Below are 16,542 nucleotides of genomic sequence, written 5' to 3'. Positions count from 1 at the left end.
TCTTCAACTAACCCTTAGTATGAAAAGCTTGAAACTGGATGGTAGAGCTTTGACAAAACCCTAAGAAAATGAAATGGGGTTTTTTTTTTGGTTGGTTTGGTTTTATGAGTTATTTTTTGGCACTGCTGCATTACTGTCAATAATCAAGTTGGCAGGTAAATTAGTTTCACCACAGCCTGTAACGAGCAGCAGCAACTATTAAACCAAATTAATGAAACCAGTGCAAACAAAATGTCAAACAAAAGGGAGCAGATATACTTCCCTAATGAATAATTTGTTGGAGATAAACACAGGTATTCAAACTAAGTGTGGGGTTGGTGCGCATCTCTGTACTGTTAGAAAGCTCAAAAGCCTTGCCTAGGGGTTGTACCTGTTGAGGGAGTTGCACCGGTCCCTTCCAAATGCAAAGTTCACCACTGGAGGGCAACATCCACTTGTCATAGGAGCCTCCATCTGCCTCCTTCTTCAAGCCACCTGAAAAGGGCCAGCAGATCTTTCTTAGCATCACTGGTAAGGCACACGTGTATCGGCATGACCAGAGCACATCCTAATTTACCTCTCGAGCTCTGTTATTTGACCTGATTTCCTAACTGATTGTGTATGCTCTCTTGCTCCCACTTTCTCACCTCTTCTCAGGACACTTAGGCTAGTCATGGGCACTTGTCCAGCCTGCTGTTACCAGCCTGTTTTTTCTGGCCTCAGTTTCCCATCCGTCCCAGCCTCTCATGCTGAGTTTCTGAGCCTCATCTTCTTCCCCTCTCCCACCTCTGTTTCTTCAAGCCAGCTGGCTTGTTCCTCGGTACTGACACAGCTCGTGTCCGCAGGTGCAGGACAGGATGTTGCTGGGAGTGCAGGACGCGGGTTCCTCTCGGTCCCTCTTGCGCATGCCCAGCCCACAGCAGCCACCAGGTGCCTGTCACGCTGGGCTGGTGTTCGGGCTTTGGGCAAGCCCTAGGGATTTGGCAGAATCAGGCTGGAGTAGAGCTTTTCAGAACAGGGTTATGCAGAGCTGTGAACTGACATGATTGTTTCTACACAGACTGGTGATCTTCAATGTAAGTCATTTTTTTCTATGCTTAGGACAAGCTGATCTTTTTGGGATGATCTTTTTTGACTGTGTTTTCCTTGGTGAAGACACATCATAACGTGAATGTTTTTGGCTGAATGATTCAGTTTGACAAAGTTACAGGCAAAACCACATAGGGCCTTAGTATGGAACAGTCGAGAAGCCTTGCCAAGTATTGCAAGTCTGCTGACTCTATCCATGATATGAAGTTACCTAGAGCTTTGGATACGTAGATCCAGACATATGTAAACAAAACTGACTGGCTCCAGGACCTGTCAGGGCTATATTTCTTTATGCTAAAACTGCACAGGAAAGAGGGTGCTGTTGGAGCAGTTTCCTCTGTGGTAGAAAGTACCCCGTGCACTTACTCTGTGACTGCCAACTGTTCCATGGGCAGCAGCAAGATACTGGCCAGAAATGGATATGGATACCACTGGCTTCACCCATTTTCCCATAGAGAACAAGTTGGGAACATTTCCTTCTTCAACCTGGCCATATGAGACAAAAACTACCGCTCTACTGGCTGTGGGAAGGGTTAGTACGCAGCCCCAAACTCCTATCATCATCCACGGGCAGATGATGCAGTGGGGAGGTTTGGTTCCTAGCAGACTAGCCTTGTTTGTCCTCTCCACTTAAAGCTCCTCTCCATTTCAACTCTTGGAGGCTTTCCCAGGAGCTCTCTGCCAGGGAACATTTCTCACCATGTTAAAGAGCCAATTAAACGGACTGACAGTGTTTATTTTGTAAACAAGTCATTTCTGTGATACAAGAGAGAGAGTTTGCTAAATTGTAAAAATTAGAGGGTACAGCTTAGCACTTTCCCTGGAAGAGATTGATCCTGGGATCCTCCTCCCTGAGGCACACGCGTGAGTATCTCCATCTGCACAAGTTTCTTCCCCCAGCTGTTGGGAGCCGGTCACCGTGTTATACTGGGTCTCCTGCTCTGCAGTGCCGAAGGGCAGGAGCACAGGAGCTGCAAGAAGCAGGTCTTCTCCAGGGGTCCGAGAGCTCACTGTGTGCAGCCCTGGATCCTGTGGTCAGGGTCCGGAGGGTGCTCGCTTCACCCCATGGAGACCTGGCTGCCTGTGCTTACGGCCAGCTCTGGCATAGCGCAGCTATGTGACCTTGAATTGGACAGCTAGGAAAAATGCTGGTTGAAAAACTGTGGGAAGCTAGGGAGCCTCCTCTCTATTACTCAGGAACTGCATTTAAGGACAGCTGATTTCTTTGGTCCTTGCCTGAACTATGCCGAGACCAAGGCTGTGCCTCCTCACATGCCTTCCTGGTCCTCATTTGACTTCCCAGCTTGATCTCAACCCTGCCCTGTCACTGTGGTGGTGGTCTGGACTCTCAGCTGACCCTAGTCACCATCACTAGACCTGCTCTTCTTCTTTTCTGTCTCTCATCAAGCCCAGGCTCAGCACTAACATTGCCTACAGCCTCTTGCTGGGGGATGAGCATTGGATGGACCTCTGAAGACAGCAGCACCTCGGGATGCGATTTAGAGAGTCCAGCAGGCTCACCTATGGGCATGAAGAAGGTAGCCCTGCCACAAAGCAGCACTGTGTAAACAAAGGTGGAGCAAGCACAGCAAAACATGCTTAGGAGGTATGGTAGGTAAATGGGACAAGGAAAAGAAAGGTCAAGAAAGAAGTTTAAAATTAGAATTAGAAAAACATGTCAGTGTGAGTAATTTACGTTATCAAGGATTGCTGAAGACATGTGCGCTGTGGGATGGAATGCTACACAAGCCCTCTATCCCAAGAGAAAAGTTGAGCAGCTCAGTTGCACAGGATTATAAATACTGAATACGAATTCTCACTCTTTTTTTCTATCCTTTCTGTTTGATGTAGGCCCCATGATGGGATATAGTGTTTTCTGCTAAAAAGAAAAACTGCAATTGCAGCAGCTTCATCTTGCAAGTATCCTAATCCAGTAGATAAACAAAGAGCAGGAATTAGGAACTTGCAAATGCTCAGAGTGGGATGTTGGGCTTGGTTATTCACCGTACTTTGGTCATATCTCAGTGGTTCCAATTCTGCTGGAAGGTTGGGTGTTTTTTTGTTGTTATTGTTTTTGGTTTTTTGCTGCCACTAAAATCAAAGCAGATTCTGTCACTGTAAAACTATGTATTAGCTTCCCTCAACTCTAAAGTGCTCTTTGATTCAAGTCCATGGAAGAAAATTGTCAAGGATCACTAAATAGCAAAGTCTATCAGACTTTCTGTCTCTCTCATCCCTAAATGCTGGGGCTGCACAAGTGCCCCGGGGAAGGATGGGGACTGCCTTCTCTTCCTTGAAAAGGAATATCCGGCTCTCTGCAGGATTCTCTAAGTCATGGTTTGCAAGCGGGAATGTTTCTTTGAGAAAGGTTGGTTTGAATTTAAAGATTTCATCATGTCATCATAACTGTAGATCACGATTTACAGTTTATATTTCATGATAATACAGTTTTTATAGTGTTCTTCTATACTCTGCAATGAAATCCTTCCATTTCTGTAAAACTCATAGGAACCACATAGGTTCCTTGAAAATGCTGCTTATTCCTTCACTCCACATGAGAAGGGAGGGGTTTCTCTGCTGGCACAAACAGGGTCCCTGTGCTTAGGGGAATATCTAGTATCATCTCAGCTGCCCTGATCTCTGCGCATCAGATTTTCTCAGTTTCAAGGAGCTGCTTTGATTTACGCGCCTTATGTCACCTACTTCTCAGAGTGTTGTAAAAACTGCCCAGCATGAAAATTGCTGAGTTCCCACTCTCTAACTGGACTGCCCTGTGATGAATTTCTCTGCCAGCTGCTAGGATCCATCAGTCACTGACCATTCCCATCACGCAGCTTGAAAGTGAAAAGCTTTTTGCAATCTCTTGACCTTTTTCCCATGCATACCCCTCTGGCTTCTCTATTGCCTGCTGCCAGACACTTGTCCTATAAGCCACCGGCAGGAGCTGCTGGTCCTCAGATTCGGTTGGATTTTTCACTAGTCATTAGGTTTCCCATAGGAGCAGAGTAACAACTGAGCCAGCCGGGGCTCTTAACACACTAGCCCCAGGTGCTCGTTCATTCTCCCTACTCTTTGCTGCTGTTCAAATGCAAGTCCAGGTCTTAGCTGACACTGGTTTCCTGTTTTTCACAACCAGCTACTGTGCTGGCTGGCATTTTGCAAGTGCCTTGAGTAGATGATTAGATGTGAGGTCTTCTCATTAACACGTCTCTTGTAATTGGAAAAGGGCCAAAGGCCAGGAAAGGCAAGTTCCCAGCACTGCCTTGGGTTTAAGGCAGCACTTCTAGCTCAGGTGAAGCGGTCCTGAGTGCTACTAACAGGGAATGTGGCTCAGAAGGATGGAGGGTGATGCATGCAGACGGCTGGGGAAGCAGGAGCGACTGAGATGACTGAAAACTTGCTTAGGAAAAGTCCTTTGCAGAGTAACTTTGGCACTGGATTGTAATGGAACATCATCTTAGTACTGGTCGCATTGCCTTGCTTTTCAGCTATGTTGACTCAGTCCCTAAGAAAAGCTACTGCTACAAATCTTGTGGGGGCTCCATTTCTCTGTCCTCTGAATCTGGGTCAGGCTGTCTCTCTTGTCCCTACACACTGGGGCTGCACGAGTGCCCCATAGGAGGATGGGGACTGCCTTCTCTTCCCTGAGAAGAGAAGGTATTGCTGTATTGCTGTATTTTTTTTTCTTTTGCTAATACTGAAATGTAAATAATCATCTAGCACCTGGTCATTTAGGAATAGAAGAGAACTTAAGCGAAAATGAACTTTTTTTTTTTTTTTCAAAACAAAGCAGTCAGCATTGCTTTTGAGCAGAAATGCAGAAGCAGCATGGCTGGCAAAGCTCAGTGGATATTTAGCAGTGATTTCATTTCCCAGATGAAATTAAGCATGGGGGGAGAGGAAACTCCATTCAAGATGCAACTTTAGAGCGAGTGAAAAACAGGTTGTGTTACTAAGTCCTAGGCAAAACTGGATTCTTGAGGCAGGGGTAGTGGCCCTGGGTGTTTGTATCCTTGGCTCACCCCCAGCACTGGCAGCTTCAGCAACTCAAATGCAGTTGTGCGGGCATCAAATGGACTGAAACATAGTAATGAGAACCCCTGCAGTGAAACAGTCCGTTTAAGGTATGGCAAAAAAAAAAAAAAAAAAAAAAAAGAAAGAAAGAAAAAAGCCAGATCCCACTTTGAAGCAAAGTGAGAAGAAATGGCGCTTTTGATGAGGCAGGATGGGGACAGGACCTTTTTACATCAGCGTGGGATTATAATCCTTTCCTCCAAGCCTGAGCTGTAGGCTCTGCTCCAAGTCATTAAAGATGGGCTAGCTCCTGTGCGTGTATAAATAGTATCACAAATGAGAGTGTAGAGGTCTTGTCCAGTGTGCATAGGAGGTGACTGAGCAGTTCTGGCATCCTAATTGCTCCTGCGGAAGAACTGGTCCTGTCCCCTGCTTGGTGCAGCATTTCAGAGGGGACAGGATGCATGAGGAACAAGCAGTAGAGCGCTCCAAGGCTGGGCCCCACCACGTAATGGGGATACAGAGAGAATGTGGAGAAAATCATGCACCACACCTCACGTGGACAGCGTTTACCAGCCTCTAATCCACGTGTGCTGAATCTATCCAGTGTACAATTCATGGACAAAATAATGTGTATCGTTATTCTCTCTGCTCAATAACATAACTAAATTTCACGGTGAAGATGCAGGCCCGAAAAGTGGCTGTAAGAAGGCTTTGAAGTCCTGCCTTGGGAATCTCTTCATAGCTGTTCCTCAAACATGAACCTACTCAAAAGCACTGTAAGGAGAGAAAAGGAGGGGATGTGTAAACAGTCTAGATTATTCTTTGGCTGTGAGGGTGTGAAATCTGTCTCAAGACATGTATTCGCTGATTTGCTGTTCTTAAGTGCTTCTTTCTTTCCAGACCAGTAACACAGGCAATAAATTTTCATCTGAGCATTCTCTAGAAATGATCAGACCTGAGTGCCGAGTTAGCGCCTGCCTGACAAGCTATACTAAAGGGGGAGTTCTAGCCTTTAAGTCTTAACAGTACATTTCTACATAAGGCCTTACCTTGTCTGCAGCTTGACAAGTAGGAGCCCCTGGTTCCTAACTGTGTGAAATGATCTCGCAGTGAAATGGTGAGCACAGTTGTCATTGAAATAAATACGTCTGGATTACAAAAATAGTGAAGCAGAAACTAATGAGGGAGAGTTTCAAAGGAATGGCTCTGTGAAAGAGCACAAAAATTTCTCCCAGCATCCAGGAAGACCCTGGAATAAAGGGGAGAGCCAGAAAAGGGGGCTGAACACTATCCTTCCTCAACTCGGCCTTGACACTCTCTGCTTTTGCTCTCAGTAAGCAAAAGTTCCTCATCTCTAGCAAAGAGTTTCCCATTTCTCTCTCCTGTTCTTTTACCACCCTCTAGTTAAGATTAGCTATGGAAAAAAAATAGTAATTTGCTCTTGTACTCAGACCTTAAGAACTTAAGAAACTGAAAGTTAAGAAGTGGGGATATGAAATCGGACCTAGTTTGACTTGCACAGCAGTGCGACTTTAACTCCTGTAAGGTACCGCAATTGGCCCTGCCAGCCTCCTGGTAGCAAGCTGAAGAGTCCCAGGAGCCACTGCAGAACAACATAATCTGCCCTGAGCCTGACAAAATGAGGAGCCCTGCCGAAACTGGGGACAGAGGAGAAAGGAGGCCCATGCGGACATGAAGCTGCTGCTTTCCTCAGCATTAGGAATTCGCAGCCTGTATGGAGAGCGGTGAGATACGTGCCTAACAGGACTGATGCGAGGACCCAAACAGACTGACAAGATCTGCTTTAAACAAAACAAGTGAAATGAGGCATTAAATGATCAGAGATCAGATCAGCTATCAGAGCTACTAAAAAAGGGTTTGTTTTGACTAAGCAGAGGGAAATTCCTTTCAGTGCCTTTCATTGGGAGTTCAATTCCAGCAATGGAAATTATTTTGCCTCTGTGGAAAATCTGTGTGGGGTTGTGTAGATGCATGTGCGTTAGGCTTGGTAAACTACCATCTAAACAGTGCCTTGTTTTGCAGTTACAGTAAAATGATAGCGTTTTTGAATGAGACCAACTTAAAACTTCAGGTCACTTCCATAGTTGCTTGGCCTGAGGCAAGAGCTATGGAATTTAAGTTACAATATGAAAATTCAGGTTCCTCCTATAGTTATAACTGTTGTGCAGTAGGATATCAGGACTCTACCTGTGTGCACACCTAATTCCCTTGGTGGTCCAGGAGTTCTCCTGCTAGTCCTCTGCACAGATGAGAGAACGAACTGATCTGAGACAGGCACTGATTCAACAACAATTAGACAACAATTAGACCTTCACAATTAACTGCTTGAGTAACTAGTGCCAGAGTCTCTAGATGGGCATTTCAGGCTGTCCTCAAGATCCGCCCGCAGGCAGATCCTGTGAAGCCTAGACCACCAATATGTGTGTTTCAATATGTTGAGTAACATTTTGCATGGAGGAGCTGACCAGGTAGTTCCTATTTTGTCCAGTCAGTACAAAATGTTCCTGCAGATGCAGAAATGGATGCATAGAACAGCCATTTTTGACAGAGTTTAAGCAATCAGATTTTTTTAATATGTTGCTTAAGAAAAACAATAGTAATAGATCATGAATGTGCTAGTGTGGTCACACAAGACCATAAGCAGCTGAATTATAAGAATTCGTAAGGAAAACAGTTCCGGGAGTCTCACTGGATCCAGCTGAAGACACTATTGCAAAGACCCTTGTAACAGAGATCCCATCACGATCTTGACAGCATCTGTAGGTCCTTTTCATTCAAATTCAGGTCCTGGTAATCAACTATAATTTGTCCTGTTTTCTTGTTTCTTTCAAGAAGGCTCTAAGAACTTGAATCATTCATACATTTCTTTTCTGAATACACTTCTGCAGTAGATAGGTGAAGACCTCTCTACTAAACGACATACTCTTGTCATTTTCTGTTTAATTCTGGATCTAGGTATTTGCAGTTCCCTGCCCCAGCTTAATATATGTTGCTTTTGTGCCCAATAATTGTGCCTGCCTTTTTTCCCACTGTATTTCCATCTCATAGCCTTCACTACCATGTAATAGCCACTGCTTTCTATGACAGTCTCTTATTTTGCAATCATGACTTAAAATTCTTCAAGTACAAAACAATGCCCCAAACCCAGTCATATGTTATATTTCTTTCTCATTCTTAGCCTTCTACTGCTGCCTAATGATTCTTGTACAACAAAGTAGCTATTCCCCATAGCAGCTCAAGCATCTAGGGGCAAACTAGGAGGATGTATTCCCTATTTCATCCTTTCTCCTCGGACCAGTCACCAGTCCAGTCAGTGACCTGATGAGGGACTTAAGGAGTCCTAACTGCTGCCTAACTGCTGAAGAGTAGTGATATGTCTGCTAGCTGAGGAGACCAGAAATCAGGATTACTGGTTCCTGCTCCAATCCAAGTTTCTCTCCGGTGAGAGAAACCACCACTGATTGTTGATGGTGGGTAGCCAGTCATGCAAGTGTTGAAAAAGTGGACAATGGCATCTAGCAAAGCAAGTGAGACAGGCTAAAAGAAAACTATTGATGGGGTGAAAGAAAGCTACTCCATGACAACAATGATAGTTTTCTATTTGCAGTTCATAGAGATGTCGGGATATTTCCATGGCCATTTGGCAGCCTTCACACACCCCACACTCTAAATTGATCTGTCTTCCCTTATAAAGAAAGGAGAGGACCGGGAGATCCTGCCCAGGTCTCTTCCAGCCCTATCCAGTTCTTCACATGCCCAGTGGAAGGGTGGAACCAGTGGAGGGCTGGAGGGCTGCTAAGGCGGCAGATCAGAACATCTACCTATCATGGCTCCCATTTAATCCCCAGATTCCCGTTACGCAGCAGTCCAGAAGAGGTCAAACAGTTCGGCAGATCTTAGGAGCAGCCCAATAACTCACAGGCAGATTGGCAATGAGTGCATTCAAGGGTGATCAAAGACTCGCAAAGAGTCACCAGTTCTAGCTTCTCTCTGTCCTAACCTCCTCCAGTGCCAGGAATAGCAGCCGCCCATCCTGCCTGCTAAACTCCGCTCCTACCCTGCTTCCAGCAAGTGCTCTTAGTGCAAGTGTTTCATTACACTTCTGAGCAATTAACATTCCTGACAGGATAAAGATGCTGCAGTCTTCTTGGAGCGGGATGAGCATGAGGGAGGGGACCATTGAGGACATAGTTACGTGTCTCTTCTTGCTAGAGCTCCCCAAGTCAGTGGTGCAAGGAAATGAGTTAATTCATGTGAGTTATGACTCAAAGAAAGTAACACTTCCCCAGCTGGATGAAAGGAACCGCTGAGTTGTACAACAAGCACACCGTATTGCTTCTTAACTGAGTCAAGTCTTCCCGAATTTTGCAGCAAAGGATACTTCCTTTGGAGCCATTACCCATGACCCCTATACATGGCAATGTTCTCTCCACCCAGCAAAACTAATCTGCTCCCCTGAGCACAGCACAAGGATTGGTGTCATGCCCTTGCAATACATGTGCAGCTGGTACACAATACTGTTATAAGCCATGGGCTGGAACAGTCTTGTGAATACTGTCTGTGGTGAGGTTGATAAGGGAAACTGTGTGAGTAGTTGAATTCCTGTGCTCAATATATATTGACTATCCCATGGGCATGGGAGTTTGTATTTATAGCACCTGCTCATAGCTCTGTTTCAGAACTTGTGCATGATGACATCCACACTCATAAGGCTCAAGGAAGCTATCTGAGGCTATCACAGGGCTTAGCACATTATAGGGCTGTGGGTAATTGAATGTATTTGAGAACCAGAAATTGTCCAGTAGGTTCAGTGGGAGATGCAAGGTAATGCACAGGGAGACCCTGCAGAAGGAGGCATAGCAGCAGTTAAGCCTGCCCAGGATGCGCCTGTGTAAAATGCTTATGATTCAGCTCAGAGTTCAGTATCATCTGCAAAATTTACTCTCCTGAAGAAGATGTGTGAAATAATTTCTCAAGGCAACTGCAACATCTGTCAAAGGCAGAAGAAGGTTATATGAAAGCCATCTTCCCCTCCCCAGCTTTGGAGAGAACAGATTTAGTGGATGTCAGCCAGCATGAACACGCTGCTGCCTGTGCTACGCTCCATTTTCTGCTCAGTCAGTGGGACGGAGGGGAAGGGAGCTGGATGAGGCAGAGAAAGGTGCACAGCAGGGCTGAGAACCTGGGCAGAGGAACCAGAACTGCCTGTCCCAGGCAAGGTTTGAAGACGCCTAAGCAGCCTCCGATGGCGAGAGCCGACTACAAGCCAGACCATATAGTTAGATGTAAGAAACAGCCTGACATATGGACTGCTTTAGCATTTAAGCGATGTTTTCTCCTAAGCACCTCACTTAAATAAGCCTGTGTGTTCACCGACTGTCTTTCTCAGTATCTCTTTAAAGAAACATGTTAGCAAAGTTCAGGTCAGTCACAGCTAGCACAGAAAAACCAGCTACCAGGACCCGCTGCGAGAGCAGTGGATGATTCCCCCAAAACACAGGAGTCAGCCAGAGGCACGAGCCCTTGGTGGGGGGCATCTTGTAAACAGCAGAGAGGGGTTAGAAGTGCAATTAGTCTATGTGACAACTGTGGCCACCTTCTGTCACCACCATGAACCAAGCCAAATCCCCCTTCCTCCCTCTCTCGCACAAAGCAGGGCCAAGGCACAGGGCTCAAAAACATGCCCAGCTGCCTGTCAGCCCAAGGGAGAAAACAAACACACCCGCAGCAACAGGCAGCCCTGTATATGGGCAAGCCCAGGCTATTGGCTGGCGCGGCTGGCTCTCCGACCTCGCATGGGCCCTACGCAGGCAAGCGAGGATCCTGGGCCGGGGCTGAGGCCTTCAGGAGCGGTGGCTTCTCATTGCCAGCACTCATAACCTAGCGCAGCACAGTAAGACTTGAGATTACGGTACGGACAACAAGGTGTCCTGCAACTCAAGCTGCAGGATGTGGAAATACAGAGCATGTCCCTTTGATTCCTCTGTTCAAGGTATGTCCCTCAGGTTTGTGCTGGGATGCAGGATACAGGACTAAAGACAGCTGTGAGCCACTGCATGTTTTCTAGTCAGGGAACATGTCTTTGCTGATACAGCCAGCTCCAAACATCCAACTTTGGATGCCCTGGCACAAATAGGGCCTTATGACTTTTCACACTTTCTCAGCTAGATAGAGCTCTGGAAGGCGTCAGGAAGAGTGAAAGGTAACAAATTCCCATCATTTGTAGCCCCCAACAGTAGTTCTTTCCATCCCTGCATTTGGAAGGAGCCTAGTTTGAAGACAGCAGCTGTTCAATGAGTTTTATGAACGATCTGGCCTCTTTTAACCTTAAAATGAAAAAGCAGTGTGGAAGGAAGCAGGCACAGACACTGTGCAGTCTTACATCTGCCCTAACGCATTTTCTGGCCTGAGATGGTTTCCGTGCCTCATTTTGAGGGTCTGTTGCTCAGTCCCTCTGCACTCCTAAGACTTGACCTCTCTGGGCAGAGCGGACATGACTGCTCATGAATGTCAACATGTCATCTTATCCAGGGATCTTATCCAGGGGACAAAACTATGAGAGAACTCTGAAGACTATGGAGGATGGGATATAGTCTTCATTAGAAACTGCAGTCATCACTCCAGCAGTGATACTTAGGCAGGGTTTAACTGGGAGGAAATGGAGGCAATGTAGTACAGAGCTGACATGGCAGATGACAGAAGGTAGATCATAGGCTGCAAACATCTAGAAATGACCCCAAAATCCTAATTGGAGAGGTACTGAGGGCAAGACCTCTCTGCTCTGCCTTCAGTCTCTGGGTCAGCCAATCTAAGAGCAAAACCTTTCTTAGTCTTCCTGAAGAAGGGGGAGATGGCACTGCTCCCACCATCCAAACTTGTCCTCATTTTTATGTCCTGTGAGAGTCACAACACGATCTACACACTGGGGCATTGTGGAGCTATAATCAGCTCAAATAATTTGTCAAAGCTCTCTCTTCAAGAATCAAAACTTTAGTTCCCAGATACGACAAGTTTGCAGCCTGGTTAGACCTTAGGTCCTGATAGTGACTTTTTCATATTTGCCTGCACTTTCACATCTCTGTTCCAAACTGGTGAACAGCAGAGCTGCACGCTGGCTTCTTCCTACCAACACTTTCTAATGTGAAGGACCTTTATGACTAAGTGAACCATCAGTTGAAGGATCCAGGCTCTACCCATAATCCTTTCCTTGCAGTGCCAAAATGCCCAGCAATATTCAATTGGTATCACAGATGCCAAGCTCACAGGGCTGCTGAGAGCATGGAGTGGGTGATGCAGAGAAACATACCCCCTTTGAGGTGCAAAAGGGATACAGAAACGCCACACTTCTCACCCTGAGAGCTATGGGACCCATGCCCCTATCTATGCTCCTAACATGCTCCAAGCACCAGGGCACTAGGACCTGGATTCCCACCTCTAGGCCTGCACTTGCCACAGCAGACTCATGTAGTGCAGCAAGCTCTGTAATTACCCAATTAATCTCTGTTCTACCCCAGAGTGGAGTGAAGTGCTGAGTCTTTCCCTCCCCTTTGCAGCCACCCGATGCCCCTTTGGGGATGACACCAGATCCACCCCATACCCTGAACGCCTACATTAGCTGAAATGTTGCCCTTTACTGTGCCAGGCAGCCGGCCAGCCCTCCCGCAGCGGGCGGCTGGGCGTGCAGAGGGCCAGCATGTTTGCACGCAGTTCTGTTCCATGCAACCTTTCCCAGCAGCTGCTGTGGGGGTGACAGGGACAAGGAGATCTTTTTCCAGACACCCTAGGGAGAGTCTTCCACAGGTCTGTTTACTAATTGATTTAAGAAATCCAGCTGCAATCGTTACTAAGCCACTGAGAAAAAGAACTCGGGGCGGCCATCTTTCTCAAGACTGGTCTTTTGCCTCTGTGCTTCCTTAATTGTAACTCTGTACATGCTACTACCAAGTACATAGCTCAGCTCAAATGCTGTTTTCATCACTAAGCTATATACAGACAACTTTATGGCAGCAGAGGCCTTTTTTGCCCAAAGTCTCAAGATTTCTTGTATTTTGATATGTGCCCACTGCTCCTTGTCCTGTCACTACCGCTGAGAAGAGTCTGGCTCCAACTTCTTTATACCCTCCCATCAGGTAGTTATGCACACTGGTAAGATTCCCTCTAAATCTTTTCTTCTGCAGCTAAACAGCCCCAGCTTTCTCATCCTCTCCACGTATGACAGATTCTTTTTGTAGCAAGACCTTAATGAGTGGAGTGGAGTGGAGTGAAACTTACTTGAATTTATTTGCCTCCAGCCTCTCATGATTGCTCTTTCTCAAAGCAAAATTGTTTATTGATATTAACAAGAATTATAATTCTTCACCATTTTGTATACCATAATCAAATCACTTTTCCGTCTTTCTCCTTTGGGTAATTCGTTTCATTGCTTTCTTTACAAAGGTCTTCTTTATAGCCTACTGCTGTTCTTTTTTCTCCAGATTTCCAGCATGTCTTTAAGCACAGGATCATCTTCAGGAGTCTCCTGTAGGTCGTCAACCTCAAATCACCCAGTCCGTCTTCCTGTACTCATACTTAAGCCACCAGGAATCTTGTTAGCTATCTTTGACAGAGATCTCTCTACCTTGTCTGTCTGCCCCTATTTAACCTTGCACAGGATCTATTAGCCTTTTTTGACAGATCATCACAAAGAGAACTCACACGATCTTGTGTGTCCTCCATGTCTTACAAAGCTCTACAGGAATCCTTTTGTAAGAATTCCTTTTTTCCTCTGTGCTTCTGTCTAAGGCATTTCTACCGCCTATGAGAAAAATTATATTGTTTGAATATATCCAACTTACCAAGTTATCCAGATCTCTTCTGTAGGAATGGCCTGCTTCCATTGCTACTTGCAGTTCTATTCATGTTTGTGTAAGATGGAGGGTTTTTTTCTGTAGTAATTTTCTCTGTCTTTAAATCACTGATGGAAATGTTGACCAGTTTCTATTCTACTGATCCATGCAGAAACTCACTAATCACTATCAGCCTACCAGCATCAACAATCCCTGCTGAGCTTCTACAGCAATGTTCTGGGATCTCTCCAGCCCATTTATCTGCATCAGTCTCTAAAGGACCCCAGTGCAAGCCCATGGACAGAGAGGCAGCCTCTGCCGTGACAAGATTTTCCTGAAACGACCACAGGCTTCGTCATGCCTCTGTTCTCCCACAACAAACAGCCCCTGCCAGGCATTTTATTATGTTACATAAAGAGCCACATAAAAGAGCCACATAAAGAGCACAAAGGCAAGTGCTTTGCTCTATTTCTAGAACAAGGCAGGTGCTGCAGTGCCTAGAAACTGCCACGGAGCTATTGCGCCCAGGAAGTGAGTGGGTGCTTCACACGTGGAAGGCAGTGACAGTCAGTGCCAAGAAGCAGCAGATGTTTTCAGGCCTTGCGGAGGCATGAGGAGAGGGCACTAAGTGGCAGGAAGCCACGGGGTAGGCAACCTGGCTCCTGGTGGCAGAGGAGCCGTGCTGTGGGGGCTTGCCACTTGGGTTACTCATCACGGCCTCTTGCCTCCAGCCCGCTGGAGACATGCTGAGATGCCCCACGCTGGTAAGGCCCTCACAGAGTGACACCAGCCCTCCTTCCTTCCACACAGTGCGCGCTCTAGGGCTTCACAGCAGCCTCGTCCAGTCGCCAGGGGCGGTCGACATAGTGCAAAACCCCGCTGACAGGACCTCGCTTGGCGGGATCTAGGGCCAGCAGGCTGCGCAGCATGAGGGCAGCCTCAGCTGTCAGGCGCTTCCAGTGGCGCGGCAGGTCGGCCTCCAAGCCTGTCTCCTGCCACAACATGAAGTCCTCAAAGAAAGGGTCTTCTGGCAGACTCTGCTCCCAGGGGAAGTAGCCCGTCAGCAGGCAGAAAAGGAGTACGCCAAAGGCCCAGGCATCCAAGCTGGTGTCGATGGGCAGCCCCTGCGCATCGGTGGTGTTGCTCAGCTCCGGGGCTGTGTAAGGCAGTACCCCAGCCACCAGCTTGAGCTTGGTACCCTTAGGCCGTGTGAGCCCAAAGTCAGTCAACTTGATACACCGACATTCGGGATCAAAAAGCAGCACGTTCTCAGGCTTGACATCACGGTACACGAGTCCTCGGCTGTGGATGAAGTCCAGTGCACTCGCAAGCTGCTTGGCACAGTGCTTTGCAGCAGGTTCAGGGATTCCATCCTGCACAGGGACAGACAGAAGTGACATTGCACACACATGGCACCTTAGCACACCTACCAGCTGGCATCTCACTTCTTTCCTCTGCTTTACAAAAGGCCTTGGCATTTCTGGCCCTGCAAGGTTGAAGCTGCTTCAAAGCTGTAGTGCCCTGAGGTGAAGAACCCATTTCCCATTGCTTTTCCTCTCTCCCTCTGACCCAGACAGTCTGCACAGGGGCCAAGTGGCACAGTCCTACTTCCCATGCCCATGTAGCAGCACTCACCCGTGGTTTGATGATAGAGATGAGGTCTCTGTGCAGCGCCGGTTCATAGAGGAAACCATAGTACTGGCTGGACTCAATTGCAATTCCAAACATCCCGATGATAGCAGGGTGGGTGGCAAGGGAGAGTGCCACACAATACTCATACAGAAAAGTGTACAGCTTGGTACTGGCTTTGGGTAGCAACTTAAGAGCCATAGGAGTCCCTGCAGATGGGGAGAATGTGTTAGATGCCCCCTGAAAACCACTCACAACAAGACCAGATAGAGAAAGCATTGGGCAGTCATGGGGCAGGAACTCCCAGCCACATGGAAGTCTCTGGCCTGACGCTCTGTACAGATGTTGAAACTGGCTATGAAAATGGGCACTGCTACCAGCCTGAGTTCGAGCCAATCAGTGCACAGCACAGGACTGGGTAGAGGAAGGGGAATGCAGGCTGAATAAGCTTCTAAGTTTGACCAGGGACTACCAGGGAGAAGTGATGTCAGGGCCCTGAGTGTACTAACAGTCCTTGCTGGCCCTAACAAGCACACGGGTGCTGCAGCCAGTTCCTCACCTCGCTGCCTGTGGGTCACTAGCACCACGTGACCGTATTTGCCCCTGCCCAGCTCCCGAATGACCTCGTAGTGCTCGGCCACCTCCATGCGCACCAGGCTCTGGGCCGTGATCTGCAGGAGCTCGTCTAGCACTGCTGGTGTTGTTGTCACTGCCACTGCTGCTGCCGAGCTCTTGGCCATTGCTGAGTGCTGCAGAAAAAAACACAGAGAGCACAACACAACAGGTCACCCCTGCCCCAAACCATGCCACCATGCCATGGTAACTCTACTACATCAAACCTGAGCACTCTCACAGAGAAGCTGGAGTTGAGCTAGTGCTTTTGTACACCTTTGGGCAAGGTCCCTCAGCGTATGCAAGGTCCATGCATTGAAGGGGACCTGCAGCCAGTTGCTTGTGCAGTTGTTCCTCTGACTGTAGTCCC

General features: G+C 47.2%; 1 protein-coding gene across 1 annotated transcript; it reads right to left on the bottom strand.

The window, feature by feature from the left end:
- Nucleotides 1-14,644: 14,644 nt before the first annotated feature.
- LOC104564924 (serine/threonine-protein kinase SBK2) lies at nucleotides 14,645-16,312 on the bottom strand. The gene is made up of 3 exons (XM_010211556.2): nucleotides 16,120-16,312; nucleotides 15,567-15,769; nucleotides 14,645-15,304 (listed from the first exon to the last, which is right to left on the bottom strand). The coding sequence occupies exons 1-3, from the start codon at nucleotides 16,298-16,300 to the stop codon at nucleotides 14,750-14,752; spliced, it is 939 nt and encodes a 312-aa protein (XP_010209858.2). The 5' UTR covers nucleotides 16,301-16,312; the 3' UTR covers nucleotides 14,645-14,749.
- Between the last annotated feature and the right edge of the window lie 230 nt (nucleotides 16,313-16,542).

The sequence above is a fragment of the Tinamus guttatus genome, unplaced genomic scaffold (assembly GCF_059628265.1).
Source record: "Tinamus guttatus ecotype Peru unplaced genomic scaffold, ASM5962826v1 Tinamus_guttatus_pri_ptg000315l, whole genome shotgun sequence".
In the NCBI taxonomy this organism is placed as follows: Eukaryota; Metazoa; Chordata; class Aves; order Tinamiformes; family Tinamidae; genus Tinamus; species Tinamus guttatus.
This window is presented reverse-complemented; position numbering and strand designations above follow the sequence as displayed.

Bases quoted from the DNA above. Each gene is read 5' to 3' on its own strand.
- LOC104564924 (XM_010211556.2), bottom strand. From the start codon at position 16,300: ATGGCCAAGAGCTCGGCAGCAGCAGTGGCAGTGACAACAACACCAGCA. The intron at 15,770-16,119 runs GTGAGGAACTGG...CCCCATCTGCAG, and splicing joins AGTGACCCACAGGCAGCGAG to GGACTCCTATGGCTCTTAAG. The intron at 15,305-15,566 runs GTGAGTGCTGCT...GTCCCTGTGCAG, and splicing joins TCTCTATCATCAAACCACGG to GATGGAATCCCTGAACCTGC.